Source organism: Saimiri boliviensis, chromosome 12 (genome assembly GCF_048565385.1).
Source record: "Saimiri boliviensis isolate mSaiBol1 chromosome 12, mSaiBol1.pri, whole genome shotgun sequence".
NCBI classification, from domain to species: domain Eukaryota; kingdom Metazoa; phylum Chordata; class Mammalia; order Primates; family Cebidae; genus Saimiri; species Saimiri boliviensis.
The window spans coordinates 91,390,938-91,408,279 of NC_133460.1; the positions used below are offsets into that span (position 1 = coordinate 91,390,938).

At 40.6% G+C, this 17,342-nt stretch overlaps 1 protein-coding gene across 7 annotated transcripts in view; it reads right to left on the reverse strand.

Annotated features, from left to right (window-relative positions):
• The window catches only part of SORCS1 (sortilin related VPS10 domain containing receptor 1), a 598,052-nt gene that overhangs the window by 119,838 nt on the left and 460,872 nt on the right, over nt 1-17,342 (reverse strand). For all 7 annotated transcript variants that reach the window (XM_074382853.1, XM_039465320.2, XM_039465322.2 and 4 more), the window contains exons 9-10: nt 16,139-16,318; nt 3,481-3,627 (exon numbers count right to left, since the gene is read on the reverse strand). In XM_074382853.1, coding sequence (XP_074238954.1) covers nt 3,481-3,627; nt 16,139-16,318 — 327 coding nt within the window. The remainder of the gene's footprint in view (nt 1-3,480; nt 3,628-16,138; nt 16,319-17,342) is intronic.

Here is a 17,342-nt window from a genome sequence, read left to right on the forward strand (position 1 = left end):
CTTATTCCACATCTGTAACAGCCCTGCTGGAAAAATCTCTTTTCTAATCACTAGGCTGTGCTTTCGGTGACACTGTCATTTTCCAAGTACTCACAATCTAAAATCACTTTTTATCTCGTCTCTGCCACCAGCTCCCAAGCCTAAAGATGGTGTTTAACAGTCTGGGTCTCCTGTAGCTCAGAGACTTTCTTTCCTATTTTGTACCTTTGGCAGATTTTTGTAAAGTGATTTCGGTCTCTCATCCCTGCTGCCTTTGTCCTTTTCCCCTTCTCACCTGCAGCCTGCTTTCTGAAGCTTGGGCTGAAACTACATTGAACAACAGGGTTAACAAAGAAGGAAGACTGGAAGACTCCCAAGTTCCATCCATCTGTATCCCAATAATCCATCTTTCCTCCATCTTAATGAGCCTCCTGCTTTGGTTAACTTTGGGTCCAACTTGAGCCCATGAGCTTCAGAAGGCAGACACTGGGACAAATCCTCCAGTGGACTCTCAGAGGGAATGAACAGCTTCCATCCAAGTCCCAATGTGAGACTGAAACACCTTTCGATGGAATGCATACTCCAAACATGGCACCCCCAACTGCATGTATGTTGAGCCCCTACCACGTGGCAGGTTTGATTCCTGGAGCTGATTCTTTGGAATGGTGAAAAAGATAGGCACCGTCCCTAGGCTCATGAAGCCCACACTTCGGCAGGGAAGATGGACAAGAAAATTAAGCACTACACGTGCTGATTTCAGATAACAATAAGGACCATGAAGAAAAAAAAGAGTTAGGACAAATAAACTGTAAGGGATGCTTAAGAAAGTTCTCTTAAATTAAGATAATGAAGCAAGGATCTGAATCCCAAGAAAAAGCCAGACAAAGAGAAGGGCATTTTGAGAGAAATAACGACATATGCAAAGACCCTAAGACATACATGAACATGGCGAGTTCATGGTACAGAAAGAAATGCTGCCTTCTCCACCTCAGCTTATAACATATAAGGAAGAAAGGACGGAGGGAGAGGCTGGAGACCAGGGAGGAGAACTAGAAGGGACCAGATCACATGGCGCCTCACTGGTCATGATAAAGTATTTTTATGTATTCTACATGTATTAGAAGCCATTAGAAGGTTTAAATAATGAAGGGATATCATCTGGGTTTTCAAAAGTTGAAGTTGATACGATTTATACACAATTTTTAAAAATAGCAATCTAATATATAGTAAAAGTGGATCACTGGTTGTGCTGGGCTGAGAGTGTGAGTTCTAACTGCAAAGAGGCACAAAGGTATTTTTTAGGGCCATGGAAATGTTCTGTCTTGATGTGTTCATGGTTATACGGGTATATACATGTGTCAAAATTCACTGAACTATACTCTTAAAACTGGTATGTATGTATATTTTCCCCCAAAAATAAAGTTGATTTTTAAAAGAATGGTCCCACTGGCTTCTGTCTAAAGAGATTCCCAAGCAAAAGTGGGAGAACCAGTTAGAAGCCTGTCACTGTGGGTCAGATGAGCAACAATGCTGGTCTGGATTAGGGCAGTCCCAGTGGTGATAGAGAAGTAAGTTGACACCACGTTTATATTTTGGAGGTACAACAGTAAGAGTTCTTATGCTGGGTTGGGGGTGAAGCGGGGAATACCTTGCTAAGCACTTTAAGAGCCATTTTTAATGATTCATTTATGATGCCAGAGTGCCTAGGCAAGCCCATTAAGCGACATGGTTAATTCTCTCTCAAAGGCGTTTAATCTCCAAAGTGTGGGATAGAGGTCACCTTAAGGAATTGGCATATCCCAAGCATCTTCGGTTAAGCAGCACTACACTCCAGCTTGCTATAGCTGGACTAGGAAGGTGGCCCTGTTTTTTAAAATGCCACTGAACTGTGCCTTGCATATTCAATAAATAGCTGCTACATTTACTTACTCTGTCACTGGCATGGTGCGCTTACTGTAACAACTGGCTTTTCCCCCCTGTTAGTTGCCAGTAATAAGGATAGAAGCTGAGTGGGAGGCTGAATTTTAGACTGCTTCCCTGATGCACAGTGACAACTGTGATATCCTCTGCAACTAATAAGGCCAAGCTATGGCTCCTGGCACCTTCTCAACTAGGAGGGTGACCCACCTACAGCTGTGAGAGACGAACCTGCGAAGTGACTGTCCAGACTTTATGAGATGGAAGGAAGCAAGTTGAGTGTGGATAACATCAAAATCAGAATTGCATGAGGAGTGTGAACAACTATATACACGTAGTTCACACACACACACACACACACACACACACACACACACACACACCCCCCTTCCCTACAAGCTCTTCTTACTCAGATGAAGTGGTCTTCCCTCTAGGTTTACATGATCAGTTCTCCTTTTTCTAAATTTAGACAGAGCTTCTGAATTGTTTTACAGACACTGATAGTATTATTAATGCTTTGCAATTTGCCTCTTCCTCACCTCCTTCTGCATTCACTCAGTACTTATCTTTGTGTCAAAGTAGGGGCAGGCATCAGAGCTAGTAGGAGGAATAAGATGTGGCCCTGCAATATTCCATTTATTAATTTAGTCACATTCAAGTAGACTGCAAACTCCTTGAAAGCAAGATTCATCTTTATCCTCCTTTTGGATGACATCATATATCAAATATATAAATAAATTAATACTAATCTATGTACTGCCCAAATGCAAGGCAACTAAAAGAAAGCCATGCTTTAAAGCAGGGGCCAGCAAGTCTTTATAAAGGGACAGATTATAGTAAATATCAGGCTTTTTTCACCATACAGGCAATAAATACCTTTGGCTTTGTTCACCAAACAGTCTCTGTCATGCTCGATTCTGCCTTTGTAGGGCAAAATCAGCCATAGACAATATGTGAATGAATAAGCGTGACTGTGTTCCAACAAAACTGTATTTAGAAAAACAAGTGATGGGCCATATTTTTCCCACAGGCTATACTTTGCCAACTTCATCTTTAAGAATAAGACATAAATGAACAGAGCATATTGTAAAGAATACCAATAAGAGTATAAATCAGTGGTTCTTACCTTTTTTTGAGTCATAAACTCCTCCAAAACTGTGATTAAATATCTCCACAGGAAAATACACCTACACAGTTCTGCATTCAGTTCATCAATTCTATAGCTGAATTTATGTATTATTAAGTTTTGTAACAGGTTACTCATGAGAAAGTAGGTTGTTCAGGGTGTATCCTCACCAGGGATAGAAACTGTCATATTCTCCCTCAAACTACCATGCGAGGATCTCATCAGAACTGGAGTGGGACCCTGGAAGGGTACAAGAAATGCGCCCATGTTCTCCCATCTCTGTGGCACATCACACTAGGCAGTGCTGTGCATTTTCTACACACTTTACCTCATGCCCTTCCCTGCCAGCTGTTGTTCATCAACTGAACGGAAGTCCCAGAACTCTCCTCATCCTCCGTTAAACATCCATTTCCATCCCTCCACTGTGAGAGGCATTCTGCCTCAACATGAAGACTCACCAGCAAGCAGTGCACGGGGTCCCCCCTTAGATCCGTGTCTGGCGCCTGCAGCAAACGCCAGTCTCTGCCTTTGTTATATGTGATGAAAGTCTTCACTTGGTTGTCAATCTTCTTGTTAGCCAAGAACATTCCCTTTATCCCTGCTACCTGGGAAAAATTGACACGGCTGAAAAATACATCAATTTGAGAAGGGATATATTTGTTTACTAAAAAAAAAAAAAGCTGTCAAAGTCAGCCGAGAGCACTTGTCTTGGAAAAAAGGTTGCCAATGGGGGAAGCAGGGTACACTCACGTATAATGACTTCCCGGGCTACTGGACAAACAATAGATTGGTGATCCTTATCATACAAGGGTCAGAATAAGAGTTTGATAGGGGCTTCTTATTACCCCGAACATAGGCTGACAAGAGCCTGCAGTTAACAAGAGATAAATTCTCATAGTTTCAGCTCTGTTGCTTGGTAAGTAATAATAAATAAATAGGAACTACTTCCTTATTGTATGCTAGCGTAGCACTCAGAGTCTTAAACAATTGATCTCACATAATCCTTAAAAACAGTCTTCTTTGGTATCGTTTCTTCTATTTCACAGTTGAAGAATGCTCAGGCTCATCCAAATAAAGTGACTTGCCGAAGGTCACACTGCCCAAGGGCACACAGTAAGTATCAGACTCAGGTTTATTAACCCACAACTCTGTGGCTTCACAGCTCAAGCTCCTAATGCCTACCTCAATTACCAAGCTATCGGCAGTCTTTGGCAATTGAAAGAGGTCAGTTAAAGCTCCTGATCCAATTACTGTTGCTTTATTTCTGTGTAAGATTTCTCTGTTAAGCCACCAGAATACACTGAAAATAAGAGGACAGCTTTTAAATGTAAATAAATGGTGGTTTCCCTAAATCATCAAATACTCCCTTACTTTGTTTTTATAACACCATTGTTCTCACTCTAAACAGATTCTATTAATTACTTGGCTCTGAAAATATGATTGCTGCCTCTCTTCTGTATGTTAGGAAAGAAGTGATAATTAGTAAGTTGTTGAAACTTTGCAAAAGCAAGTGATTGTGCTTTATAAACTTTTCTTGTGTTTTGGAGTTTGTCAAACACATTCAGGCATATTTTACTCTGCCTGCAATGATAAAAACTCAGGAAAGCTGGAGGGCAGTTGAGAAAAGGACTGAAATGTGTTGCGTAACATGTTGCAACACTGCACATACATGACCTCATTTAATACTCAGAATAACCATGGAATAATTATCATTAGCCACATTTCAAGAACGAGGAAATGAACACTTTGACTGGGTGGTTTCTGGAACATACCTAGAGAATAAGTAAGCTAACAAGCATATTTGAACCTACTTAACTTGAGCCCTTTATATCAAAACATGAAAAACTTCTAAGCAGAATAGTGAAGCCATAGCGGTCACCTCCTCAGACTTCACCAAACACCAAGGGCTATGCCCTGTACTTTATTTATAAAACCTCCAGTACTCACTACACACCTGAATCTGCAGCTTTTACCCCAATGCTACAGATGAAGAAACTGAGATCACAGCAAGTTGAGAAACACACCCAAATCTGCCTGACTTCCACATCGTTTCAACAAATACAGCTGTGAATCTGTCAATTCTAAGAAGCTGGGTTTCAATCGATAAAAGACACATATTTCGCCTTTCTTCTGACAGCCAGATCTCATTAGTGTGTACCTGCTGATCTGGCATCTGCGATAATTTAGAGTTGGACCAAATCCGTACTCTTTTGAAAAAAGTATGTTAAACAAATAAATGGTATAAATGAGTTGCTGAGAGGAATAATTTGAACTATTATACTCAGGAAACAAGGTGCATTCTGGGCAATCAATAGCAGCCAGAACAAATTTCTTGTGCATTGTCTAACGTCAACAAATATGGAAGGCATAAACTCCAGGAGCACTCTGCCTCCCGACAACAGTGTGTTAATTACAAATAATATTTAGTAATTCACTACACCAGCACCACAAGGACTGCTCACCAGGGAACTCCATATTGGTTTTGCATATGTTCAAGAAGCTGTTACATACTTAAATAGGAATAAACTACCAGTTCTTTAAAAAAATTAAATTACGCAAATCAGAATTTCACAGTCATACCGGTTTTTCCTCTATACCATTCCCAGAAATGAGAAATGACCCTGTCTTAGCCATTCAACACTCTAGAGGGTTACAGTAAGTGCAGAAGGAATAAAAATGTTACCAATCCAGTCGTTTCATTGCCCATTTTCCTGCCTGCCCTTTCCCTCTTCTGGCAAGGGTGCCAATGCCAGGTTATGCAGGTTTGGGAGCTGGTTCATTTGATTTGCAGAAGTGGTGACTTTATTGGCCCCCGACTGCTTGGCATTATCAAATGCCACTTGAGCAAAGAGCTGCGCTTTGTAATTCATCTCTGGCAGCTTGGCCTTCAGGTTTATCTTGAGGAATAAAAACTTGGCAAAGTAAAAAGAATGTGTATCAATGGGCGATAGAGCTGGAGAGGGTCTGCTTATTGCTTATTTTCCTCTTGCAGCCAAGACATTTCATCCATTTAATGTTGGGTTTTTGGTTTTGTTGTTTTCTTTTGCTGCTTTGATCTGGTCTGCAAAGGTAGTCAGCCCTACTCTTAGGTTTCCGTGCTATTCACTGTTCCTTTTGCTCTGAGCTTGTTCTGTGTGTCTCACAGAAACCCCTAGGCTTGAACCACTTCCCTCCAATGGTCTTTTCTAAGGTCTGGTCCTGTGTTTCTCAAAACCTCTACCCTCTCCCTGTAGGACTTTGGATATCAAGAGGGCTAATATCAAGTATTAGTGCCCCAAATGTGGAATGTGTGTGGGTATACATGTGTGTACCTGTGTATCCATGCAGTATACGTCTCTCTTTGTGTGAGTGTAAGGTCTGGGGTTCCACTGAGGATGAGGGGGCATGTTTATGTTTCTAGATTACCTCTCTGTATCCACACTGCCTACATATTTATGGAATGGAGTGGAGCTGAGGGATGGGATAGGATGGGGTAAAGTAATGTTCCCAACAGAAGCCGTGTCTTCCCATAGACACAGAATTTCTGATGACGAAACTCCCATGGGAATGGTACATCCCACTGTTGGAAGTCTGTCTTCCTTTGGGAAAAGAATTGTTGCCTTTATTGCCCTTCTGAATTCTGCATAAAGATCTTTGAGAATGCTGAGTGTGCTAGAAAGCTACTTTTGTCTCTTTGCTTCCCATACAGAGAAATTTGCTACTAGACGTCTCAAAAGAAATTATTTCTTATTATTTAATATCATATACATCAAGACATTATTTTAATTAGACTTCAAATATGAAGTGTTACAGCACAAACCTTAAGCCTAACACAAAGTACATCAGTGCATTTCCTGTTGCCAACATCATGGTCTCAGAACACTTCCTTCCCTTCTCTTATCTGATGCTCTTTGTTCACAAAGGCCACCCTCAATACCCTTGGACAGCCTCCTGACATGCCTCTGCCTTTTCATCCCACAAGATTCAGCTCATAAGCCTTTTCCAGAAACCAGAATCTCTTTTCATCCTGATTATCCCAACACTTCTCTCTCCTTCATCTCTTATACAGATAGTTCCTGTATCTTGGCTGTCAACAACGGTGGGATCTTCTTACGGGACTCAATCTTCCCATAAGCATCTCTAGTACTCCTTATACTCTTTATATTAATTCCAATTTTGTCTTATGCTGTGTCCTCTCACGTTATGGTCTCCCACACTAATATAAACATTGGACTGTCATTCACGCCACCAAACTGCTCTTTAAAATTAATAACAGTAAAGTAACCTTATACAAAGAACCCTGTTTGTCTGTTTGTTTGAAACAGGGTCTCCCTCTGGCACCTAGGCTGAAGAGCAGTGGTGTGACCACAGCTCAGTGCAGTCAAGACCTCCTGGACTCAAACTATCCTCCCACTTTAGCCTTCCAAGTAGCTGAGACTACAGTTTCACACCACTGTGCACAGCTAATTTTTTTTTTTTTTTTTTTTTTTTTTTTTTTTTTTTTTTGCAGAGACAGGGTTTTGTCACATTGCCCAGGCTGTTCTCAAACTCCTGGGCTCAAGCAAGCCACCTGCCTCAGTCTCCAAAAGTGCTGAGATTACAGATGTGAGCCACCATGCCAACCCCTGTTTTTGTTTCTACTGAAACAGGTTGTAAGAGTTCTGCATTAGAAGATATAACCCCAAGCCTCTGGTAACCATGACTGGGGAGAAGATGCCTGGAGGAGAAATGGGAATGACTACTAATGGTTGTGGAGTTTCTGTATTAGACAATGAAAACGTCCTAAAATTGTGGTGGTGGCTGCCCAGCTCTGTGAACATACTAGAAACCACTGGATTTTACATTTTAAGTGAGTAAATTGTATGTGTGGATATATCTCAATAAAGATGTTTTAGAGGAAAGATATAACAATAACTGTAACCCAAATCTACTGACTATGAAGTGTCAGGTACCACAGGTTGAATATCCCTAATCCAAAAATCCAAAATGCTTCAAAACTTAGAATGTTTTAGGCACTGACATGATGCCATCAGTGAACCATTCTACACCTAATGATATGTGATGGGTCAGAGTCAAAACACAATCAAAACTCTAAAGAAAAATATTTAAGGTGATGAATAATCTCAAGTATACAAATTTGCTATTTACTAATCATATAAATATATTAAATTATTATATATACGTACCCTAAAAATGTGTGCCTTTTATGAATCGATAAGAAATAAATTTCTAGAATACAAAAAACTGTTTTATGCACAAAATTGTTAAAGATATTGTTTAAAATTACCTTCAGGCTACATGATAAGGTGTATATGAAACATAAATTAATCCTATGGTATACTTGGGTCCCAGCTCCAATATATCTCATTATAGATATGTAAATATTCTAATATCCAAAAATATCTAAAATCTGAAACTCTACTGGTTCCAGGCATTTTGGATAAAGTATGCTCAACCTGTACATGAAAGACTTTGCAAACATGAACTTGTCAATCTCTCCATGCATTAGAGTTCAGATTATCCTCAATTTACAGATGAGAAAACTTAAGTTCAGATTTGGCTGATCTCTTGCCTAAGGTCGTCTCCCTAGAGAATCTTAGATGTGGACTCCAAGTCAGTCTGTCTAACTACAGGGTCTATACCCTTAATCCTGTGGCTGTACTGTCTCTTTGAACTTCTCTCTCATCCTAGAGTGTCCTGAGAGAAATATCATATCAGAATGTTCTACTCAAAGAAATTGTATTTTATTCATTTATCAGTATATTTACTCTAGCCATTCAATAAACATTTTCTGAGTATCTACTATATATCATATGATCTTCTAGGCACTTGAGGATATAACACATAGAATATCTAAGGAACTATGTTTTGTGGGTTTTTTTGTTTTATTTATTTATTTATTTATTTTGAGAGTTGGAATGTACTAAGTGCTGGGAATTCAAATTTCTTTGGTGATTTCAAGTAAAAAACACAGCCAGGCCCACTGGTTCATGCCTGTAATCCTAGCACTTTGGGAGGCTGAGGTGGGTGGATCATGAGGTCAGGAGTTCAAGACCAGCCTGACCAACACGGTGAAACCGTCCCTGCTAAGAATACAAAAATTAGCTGGTGTGGTGGCACGTGCCTGTTATCCCAGCTACTCAGGAGGCTGAGGCAGAAGAATCACTTGAACCAGGGCGGCAGAGGTTGCAGTGAGCTGAGATCATGCCACTGCACTCCAGCCTGAGTGACAGAGCGAGACAACATCTCAAACAAACAAACAAAAAAACACAGATATCTCCCTTGATTTTTAAGTTTACTTTCTGGATGATTCTGTCCTGTTCTTATAGGATCAGTCTTCCCATAAACATCTTTAGTACTCCTTATACTCTTTATCATAAATTAATTCAAAGGAGCTTATATATTTGTGTAAGAAAACAATTCATAAAATCCCTGCAGAAGCTAAGTTGAGAAGACCCCAGTGCAAGAGTTTTTGCTTATTTCTGCCTTTAATGCTGACGAAAAGATGAGTGCTCCCACCCTCTGAGTCTCAGACTTAAACTACAAATCCTAATTGCCAAAGTTTGAGAAAAACATTAAAAATACGAAACAACAACTGTAACAAGAAAGAGAACATATTCATGACCACAATTTCTTTGGGCTTTCTGATGGGATATTTTTCTCTTCTCAAGAGTGGATACCAGGCAGGAGAAACATGAGGCCAGGGGTGCCTTCACAATCAGGGAACTCATTGGCCAAGAAAAACCGCAATGTTCTTTCCTTCTCCATTGCCCTAACCAAACAGCACTCTCCTCCTCAAACAGTACTCTCCTCCTTAAGAGACAGTAGCCTGAAATCACAATACGTTCTTTATTTATTTATTTATTTATTTATTTATTTTTTGAGAAAGAGTCTCACTCCATCGTCCAGGCTGGAGTGAAGTAGCACCGTGTCAGCTCACTGCAACCTCCGCCTCTTAGGTTCCAGTGATTCTCTTGCCTCAGCCTCCCAAGTAGTTGGGACTACAGGCGTGTGCCACCACGCCAGCTAATTTTTGTATTTTTAGTAGAGACAGGGTTTCGCCATGTTGGCCAGGCTGGTCTCAAACTCTTGACCTCAGATGACACACCCACCTCGGCCTCTTAAAGTGCTGGGATTACAAGTGTGAGCCACTGCACCCAGCCAATAGTGCATTCAATATTCCGTAGTAAATGTATCTTGAATGGGAGAGCATTTTTCTTCCCTACCTCCTATTCTAGATTGTAAGAAGCAGTCTTTCTCCAAGAAATCAAGGTGTATGTTATATTACCGTGACCACTGAGTTTTCTCTTTAGATAGAGGGTACTCATAATGTACATAAGACACTGTGTGTAACAGAACATGCCCTGGTCACTGGCTGTCCTTCATGACACCCACCAGGGCTTGCTCATGTATGTACACAGTCTTTTGCATTCTGAATTTATCGGCCAAGTGGCTTCACTCCCAACACAACCCTTCCCACTCAGCTGCGGTGGGAACTGCCATTGTCTATTAAGCCAAAGTGCTCGTCATCATCATTAATTAATATTCCCTTCCCAAAGGAGAGAAGGTATCATCATCCAAACCTGTCAGACTCCCCCTCATCAGCCACAACACACAAAAATATCAGGCATCACTCTTCAGATACACTCAGCACAGTTCCTTTGCTCTGGCTGCTGTCAGACATACGGTCTTCTGTTCCCCAACTCACGAGATGCCACTGGAACATTCATTCTATTCAGTTATGATGGAGTTTCAGGACACTTGTTTCCAAGCTTTTCTTACGCAAATACATCCATCAGACAAGACTGTGAGCCATGTGTAAATATGGCCTGAACTTAGCTGTAACTCAGGACTTGGTACTAAAGGTGCTGCATAGATAGATCTCAGGCAATCAAACTTCTGATTCTCAGTTTTACATTGACTTTTCCCCAGATCATTGTCTTCTTCCAGTCTTCTGTTTTCCACTGGAATGCAAAGTCTAACCCTGTTTACTCTGCCCTTCTACGTTCTTCCATCTTCATGCTATTACGCCTCCAAACCAGATATAAGCCCAGATGCTGATCCTTCAGGGTAAATACAACTGTTTGCAGTTGAGAGTTTGCATACTCTAGCGTTTAGGTCCCAACTCTGCCACCTACTATTTTTGGGGTCCTGTAAAAGTTGCTGTATTTTCTCTGCCTCCATTTACTTATATCTGAAGTGGAAGTGACAATGGTCCCTACAACGTAAAGCTAATGTATGCATTGAATGAGACAGTTATGAAAGGTTCTTTACACCATGCTGGTACAAAGCGGCCCAAAAATCAGCCATTATTAATGATATCAACAAAAATCCATTTCTAGTATTTTTGCTCTGAGGCCAACTTTCCTGGCTTCTCATTTCTCGATTCTCTTGAACGGAGTCCAATTCACACTGATGGAAAACTCTGGTATTTCAATAACTAAATCACATAAGACTTTACCCCGAACACTTTGTCCCCAGCATTTCTCTCTCTCATTCCACATATACACATAGTTCTAGGGTGGAGAATACAGAGTCTGTAGCCAGATTCCAATGTATGTGCAAACAAAATGCTCAATTTTAATGAACATAGTGCTTCCTTCTGCATTTTTACAAAGACCCATCAGCAATGCACATCCTTGATACACAGACCTGTCCACATGTTTATACATTATACAATTCACCTCTGCTAAAATAGCCTGAAGAACTCACAAATGCAGAAATAGCACATAATTGCCATGCAGAAGCATACAAACAAAGAACAAAGGCCATCCTCCTCAGTCACCCCAAATGCGAGCAGACATGCACTCCGTGTACGCTATCTCTGTAACCCCCAGCTCGCGTGATGCTCATCTTTGCTCCTTAGTAATTCATCGATGGATTTTCTTACTTTTCATTTATTTCTAAGCTCTCATCATTCATTACCATTCTACTGGGAAATTCATGCTGGATGGCTTTCAGCTTTCTGCTAGGCAGAACAATCAGATTTAAGGGAACATTTGTGCCAGGCTCCGTGTCAGCCAATATTCTTTCTATCTAGGTAATCAGTAGATACGGCACTGCCGTTCTGATCACATCAATTTTAATTCAAGTTGCTGTGAACTGTCAGGCTAATAAAACAAAGACTCCTGTCTCCCAGCCCCGGGATGCAGAGCACCTTTACATAATATAGTCACACCACTGCTCAAAATGATGATAACAAGAGCCAGCCGTTTCCCTACAGATAGTGAACTGCAAGAGAGGCACAGAGGGGAAACACAGAATTAACAAAGCAATGTATGGCATGTCCAGAGGTCGCCCCATTTCCTCTTTTCATACCATACCTGTTACATTTGTCTGAATTCAGAAAAAGTCATGACAATAGTTGCAAATAACAAGACACTGCAAAGTCATTCCCGTCTAAATATTTCATTTTTTTTCATCATCAAGGGACCAATTAAAATGGTTTCTATTCCTGGCAGAAAACAAAATTTATCCAGAGAATCAATTCTATGTTGACTCAAAAAACATAGGGAAGAGGATAATCAGGAAGGGGAAAATGGAACCTGAAAATCAGAATATGTCTTTAGGAGACCAAGGATAGAACAAGGCTCAGGGAAGAAAACTGGGTGATTAAGTTGCTTTCACATCTTGCCAGTGGATGCTCTGAGCAAGAATCCTTCCATTTAGGGTGGTCACGGTGGCTCGTGGCTCGTGCCTGTAATCCCAGCACTTTGGGGGGTCAAGGCAAGCTGGATTATGAGGTCAGAAGATCGAGACCATTCTGGACGACATGGTGAAACCCCATCTCTTTATTTCTATTTTTATTTATTTATTTATTTTGAGACAGAGTCTCACTCTGTCACCAGGCTGGATGGAGTGCAGTGATGCGATCTCGGCTCACCGCAACCTCCACCTCCCAGGGTTAAGCAATTCTACTGCCTCAGCCTCCCGAGTAGCTGGGACTACAGGCATGCACCACCAAGCCCAGCTAATTTTTGTATTTTTAGTAGAGATGGGGTTTCACCATGTTGGCCAGAATGGTCTCAATCTCCTGACCTCATGATCTGCCCCGCTTGGCCTCCCAAAGTGCTGGGATTACAGGTGTGAGCCACTGCACCTGGCCAAAACCCTGTCTCTACTAAAAGTACGAAACAAATTAGCTGGATGTGATGGCACGTGTCTGTAGTCCCAGCTACTTGGGAGACTGAGGCAGGAGAATCACTTGAACCCAGGAAGCAGAGGGTGCAGTGAGTGGAAAGCATGCCATTGTACTCCAGCCTGGTAACAGAGCAAGACTCCATCTCCAAAAAAAAAGAAAAAAAAAAGGGAAAAAAGAATACTTCCACTGTAAGTGCTTAATCAAGGCAAGAAAATACATGGCATTTCAACAAAACACACTTCAAGTTAAAATATTTATAATCTATTTACAAATGAAAAAAGAAATGCGGTAATTTACACTCGTTTATAAGAAGACAACTATTTGGTGTAAAGAATGTCATATGGCTGCACTAACTGCAATATGGCAAGATGTAGAAATCCAAAATAATATAAATGTTTTGGGTATTTAAACAATGTGGGGAGCTTTTAAGGCTATGATAGTAGAACACTGCAGTGGTGCTTGAACATAATGGAACATAATATTAATGATGCTATCTATAATTTGTTGAGCATTATTGTATTTTAGGCACTGTGCTCAGTGTTTTAAAAGGATTAACACATTTAATCCTCAGAAAAATCATATCTAGTGGGTATCATGTTTATCTCCATATTTTAAACAAGGAAAGTGTGGCTCAGAAATTACGAGATTTAAAAATTAGCCAGGCGTGGTGGTGCACGCCTATAGTCCCAGTTACCTGGGAGGCTGAGGCAGGAGAATGGCTTGAACCCAGGAGGCAGAGGTTGCAGTGAGCCCAGATTGCACCATTGCACTCCAGCCTGAGTGACAGAGCAAGACTCCATCTCAAAAAAAAATAAATAAAAATAAATACAGGTTATTAGATTTTTCTCAAAAATAAATACAAGTGGCGTTGCTAGGAATTAAGGCAACCTAAATCCAAAGTCAGTAATTTAAATTAAATTTTATTCAACATGAAGTTGAAACTAAATCATCACAATATGTAAATTTCTTCTAGAATACAACTTGAGGCTGTAATATATGATATTGTATTGATCTGAAACATGGGCAGGAGAATTGGAAAATCTTATGAAAGTATACGATCTCACACCAGTTAGAATGGTGCTCATTAAAAAATCTGGAGACAACAGATGCTGAAGAGGATGTGGAGAAATAGGAACACTTTCACACTGTTGGTGAGAGTGTAAATTAGTTCAACCATTCTGGAAGACAGTGTGGTGATTCCTAAAGTATCCAGAAACAGAAATACCAATTGACCCAAGCAATCCCATTATTGGGTATATACCCAAAGGATTATAAATCATTCTACTATAAAGACACATGCATATGTATGTTCACTGTGGCACTGTTTACAATAGAAAAGACTTGGAACCAACCCAAATGCCCATCAATAATAGACTGGATAAAGAAAATGTGGCACATATATACCATGGAATACTACGCAGCCATAAAAAAGGATGAGTTCATGTCCTTTACAGGGACATGGATGAGGCTGGAAACCACCATTCTCAGCAAATCGACACAAGAACAGAACCAAACACCGCAGGTTCTCCCTCATAAGTGGGTGCTGAACAATGAGAACACATGGATACAGGGAAGGGAACATCACATACCTGTTGCGGGGTGGGGGATATAGGGGCAGGATAGCAGAGGGTGGAGGGATTGGAGAGGGATGACATTAGGAGAAGTACCTAATGTAGATGATGGGGGGATGGATGCAGCAAACCACCATGGCATGTGTATACCTACGTAACAATCCTGCACAATCTGCACATGTACCCAAGAACTTAAAATATAATATAAATAAATAAAAAGAAAGTCTGAAAAAGCTTACAGTGCCTTTTTCTAAATACATACACATAAACCATACCCTATCCTAGTCTGCCATAATTTCTATTGCAAATACTTCGGCTCTAAATTTGGCATATAGTTTATTAACATGCCTTTATACATACAGAGAAGTTTAGATACTAGAAGAAAATCACTAAGAACCTCTGAAGGAGAAGGAAGACAGAACACATGAAAAAGAATTACAATGATAGGTTTAAATTTCTTAAGCGAAATTAGTTTCTTTCACGCTGGATATACTCTTACTTCTTATACAAACAAACTCTTGACTTACTGCGCTTACTCTCAACTAAATGATAGAGTCATTACGGCTGCACATATTTAAATCCACTTTAGATTTTTTCAGATAAAATATAGGTATACAGTTGCGCTTCCCAAATTCTGAATGTTTTCAAATGGCTTATTATAACCTATTATAAATCCTTCATAATGCATGATAAGACTGATGAATGGCTAAAATCCATCCCAAAGCAGCAGTTTTCTTTCTAGTTAACTGTGCCTTCAACGGCAATTAAAGCATTGGTTTTTATTATGAAAGCTAACGAATCCAACATACATGATTTTCTTTTGAATCTTGGCCATTCTGAGAAACAAAGAGTCTGCTAAGCTCTGTTCTTGTTGTTGTAGTTGTTTGTTTTATTTTCCTAGACTAAGGAGAAAAACACTTGGTAATCTGATCTCATTCTCTGACCCTGTGAGATAAAGGCCATTACCCAAAGGAGCTTATTTAACCAGAAAGGTCTTCAAGTCCAAAAGGAGTGTCTTCTGACTGGATGCAGGAGACCCTAACACCTTCATTCTTTCTTCTGAGAGACAAGGGAGTGCCATCACCATCCCTATACTCACCGCCCTATCTGCCCTTCAGAACTACGTCCAAACTTCACATGCAGACCATTCTCATCAAACCCTGCAATTGACTGCCTCCCGAGACATTCTGCAAGTCCGCTGGGCCTTCATGTCCTGTGGAGTTTATCAAAAAAGTATCCCTCCCAGAGATGTTCTGTGGATTGCAAAATAACTAATAAAAATGTTCTGCAAATCTCCCCATACCCCAAGAGAAATGAGACCACATAAGAACGTATGAAAATGAGCAGGAAAACAGTTCATGCCAGGCTTCCACCAGCCAGCTGGGCACTGCTGTGGCTTAGGACCACGTATGCCTCGTGACATACCTCATAGAGGTCGATCATGACATTGCCCTCAGGGCCTCTGCTGCTCTGGACATTCTCCAAGGCCAGGGTGAAGTAGACACCACGTGTATCTGAGATGTAGAGGTTGTACGTGTCATTCTGGTTCCATTCTTGGACCGCTGCAAATACTTGATTCTCATCGGTGCTGATAACATGCATGTCCTGTGAGGAGACACAGGGTCACGAAGAGGGAGGAAGAGTTTTATACGTTAACCTGGCAGACATCCAAAGAGTGTGGAATCACACGAGAAATACCAGAATAAGCATAAGCACGTTAATGGAAGATAGCTTCCTTTTGCATATGTTAAATAATAATCAGTGAAGTGTTAATCATATATTTCCTTTGTCACTTGTGGGGTCAGGCAATACGGTCATGAGAAAAGAGGATGGAGGGATGTTTGGGAGCTGTTTTAATTAAATAATTTGAAAAACCATGTAATTTGAAATCATTACATAATTTGAAAAATTCTTTAATATGTATGATTTGGAGAATCAATTGTCCTGATATTTTTGCCAGGCATAAATATGATACTTGCTCAGAGGCATATATGGGGCAGATACGAGGAAAAGCTGGGGGGACAGAGAGAAAATACACAAACCCTGCATCTCTCAGCGGGGCTCATGACCAGCAGCAAGGACATTACCTGTAAGCTTGTTAAACATGTGGAACCTTGGGCCTCACCTGGTGAATGGAAATCTGCATTTTAATAAGATTGCTAAGTAATGATCATGCATATTAAAGTTTCAAAAGCACTGCCCTAAGGCTCAGCCACTCCCAGCCAGTCTCCTCTGCCCTCAGCCCTAAGAAAACATTCCCTGGAGCAACCCAAAGTACTAATCTTCATATTGTGTGTTCAAAGACTTAGCTGCTCGTCAAAACCTAAACTGAGAGGTTCTGCAGGAATCCTCCCGTGAAAAAGGGTAAAAGATAGTCTGCATAAGTGACAATGTTTTCAGGCCCTGGAAGATAGAATTAAAGCAGAAGTAGCAAGGAGGCAGTGAGCACATGGTCCTGGGATGGGAATTTCAAACTCTTTCCCACTCCATCCATAACTCTAGAGAAGTACATTGGAAGCTACCACAGACCAAAGCTTGCTGACTCAGACCAAAGCCTGCTGTCCTCTTTAGATGTCTGTTCATATGTTCTTGGCTGCATTTTACCCTCTGCTGAAGAAAATAGGCCTAA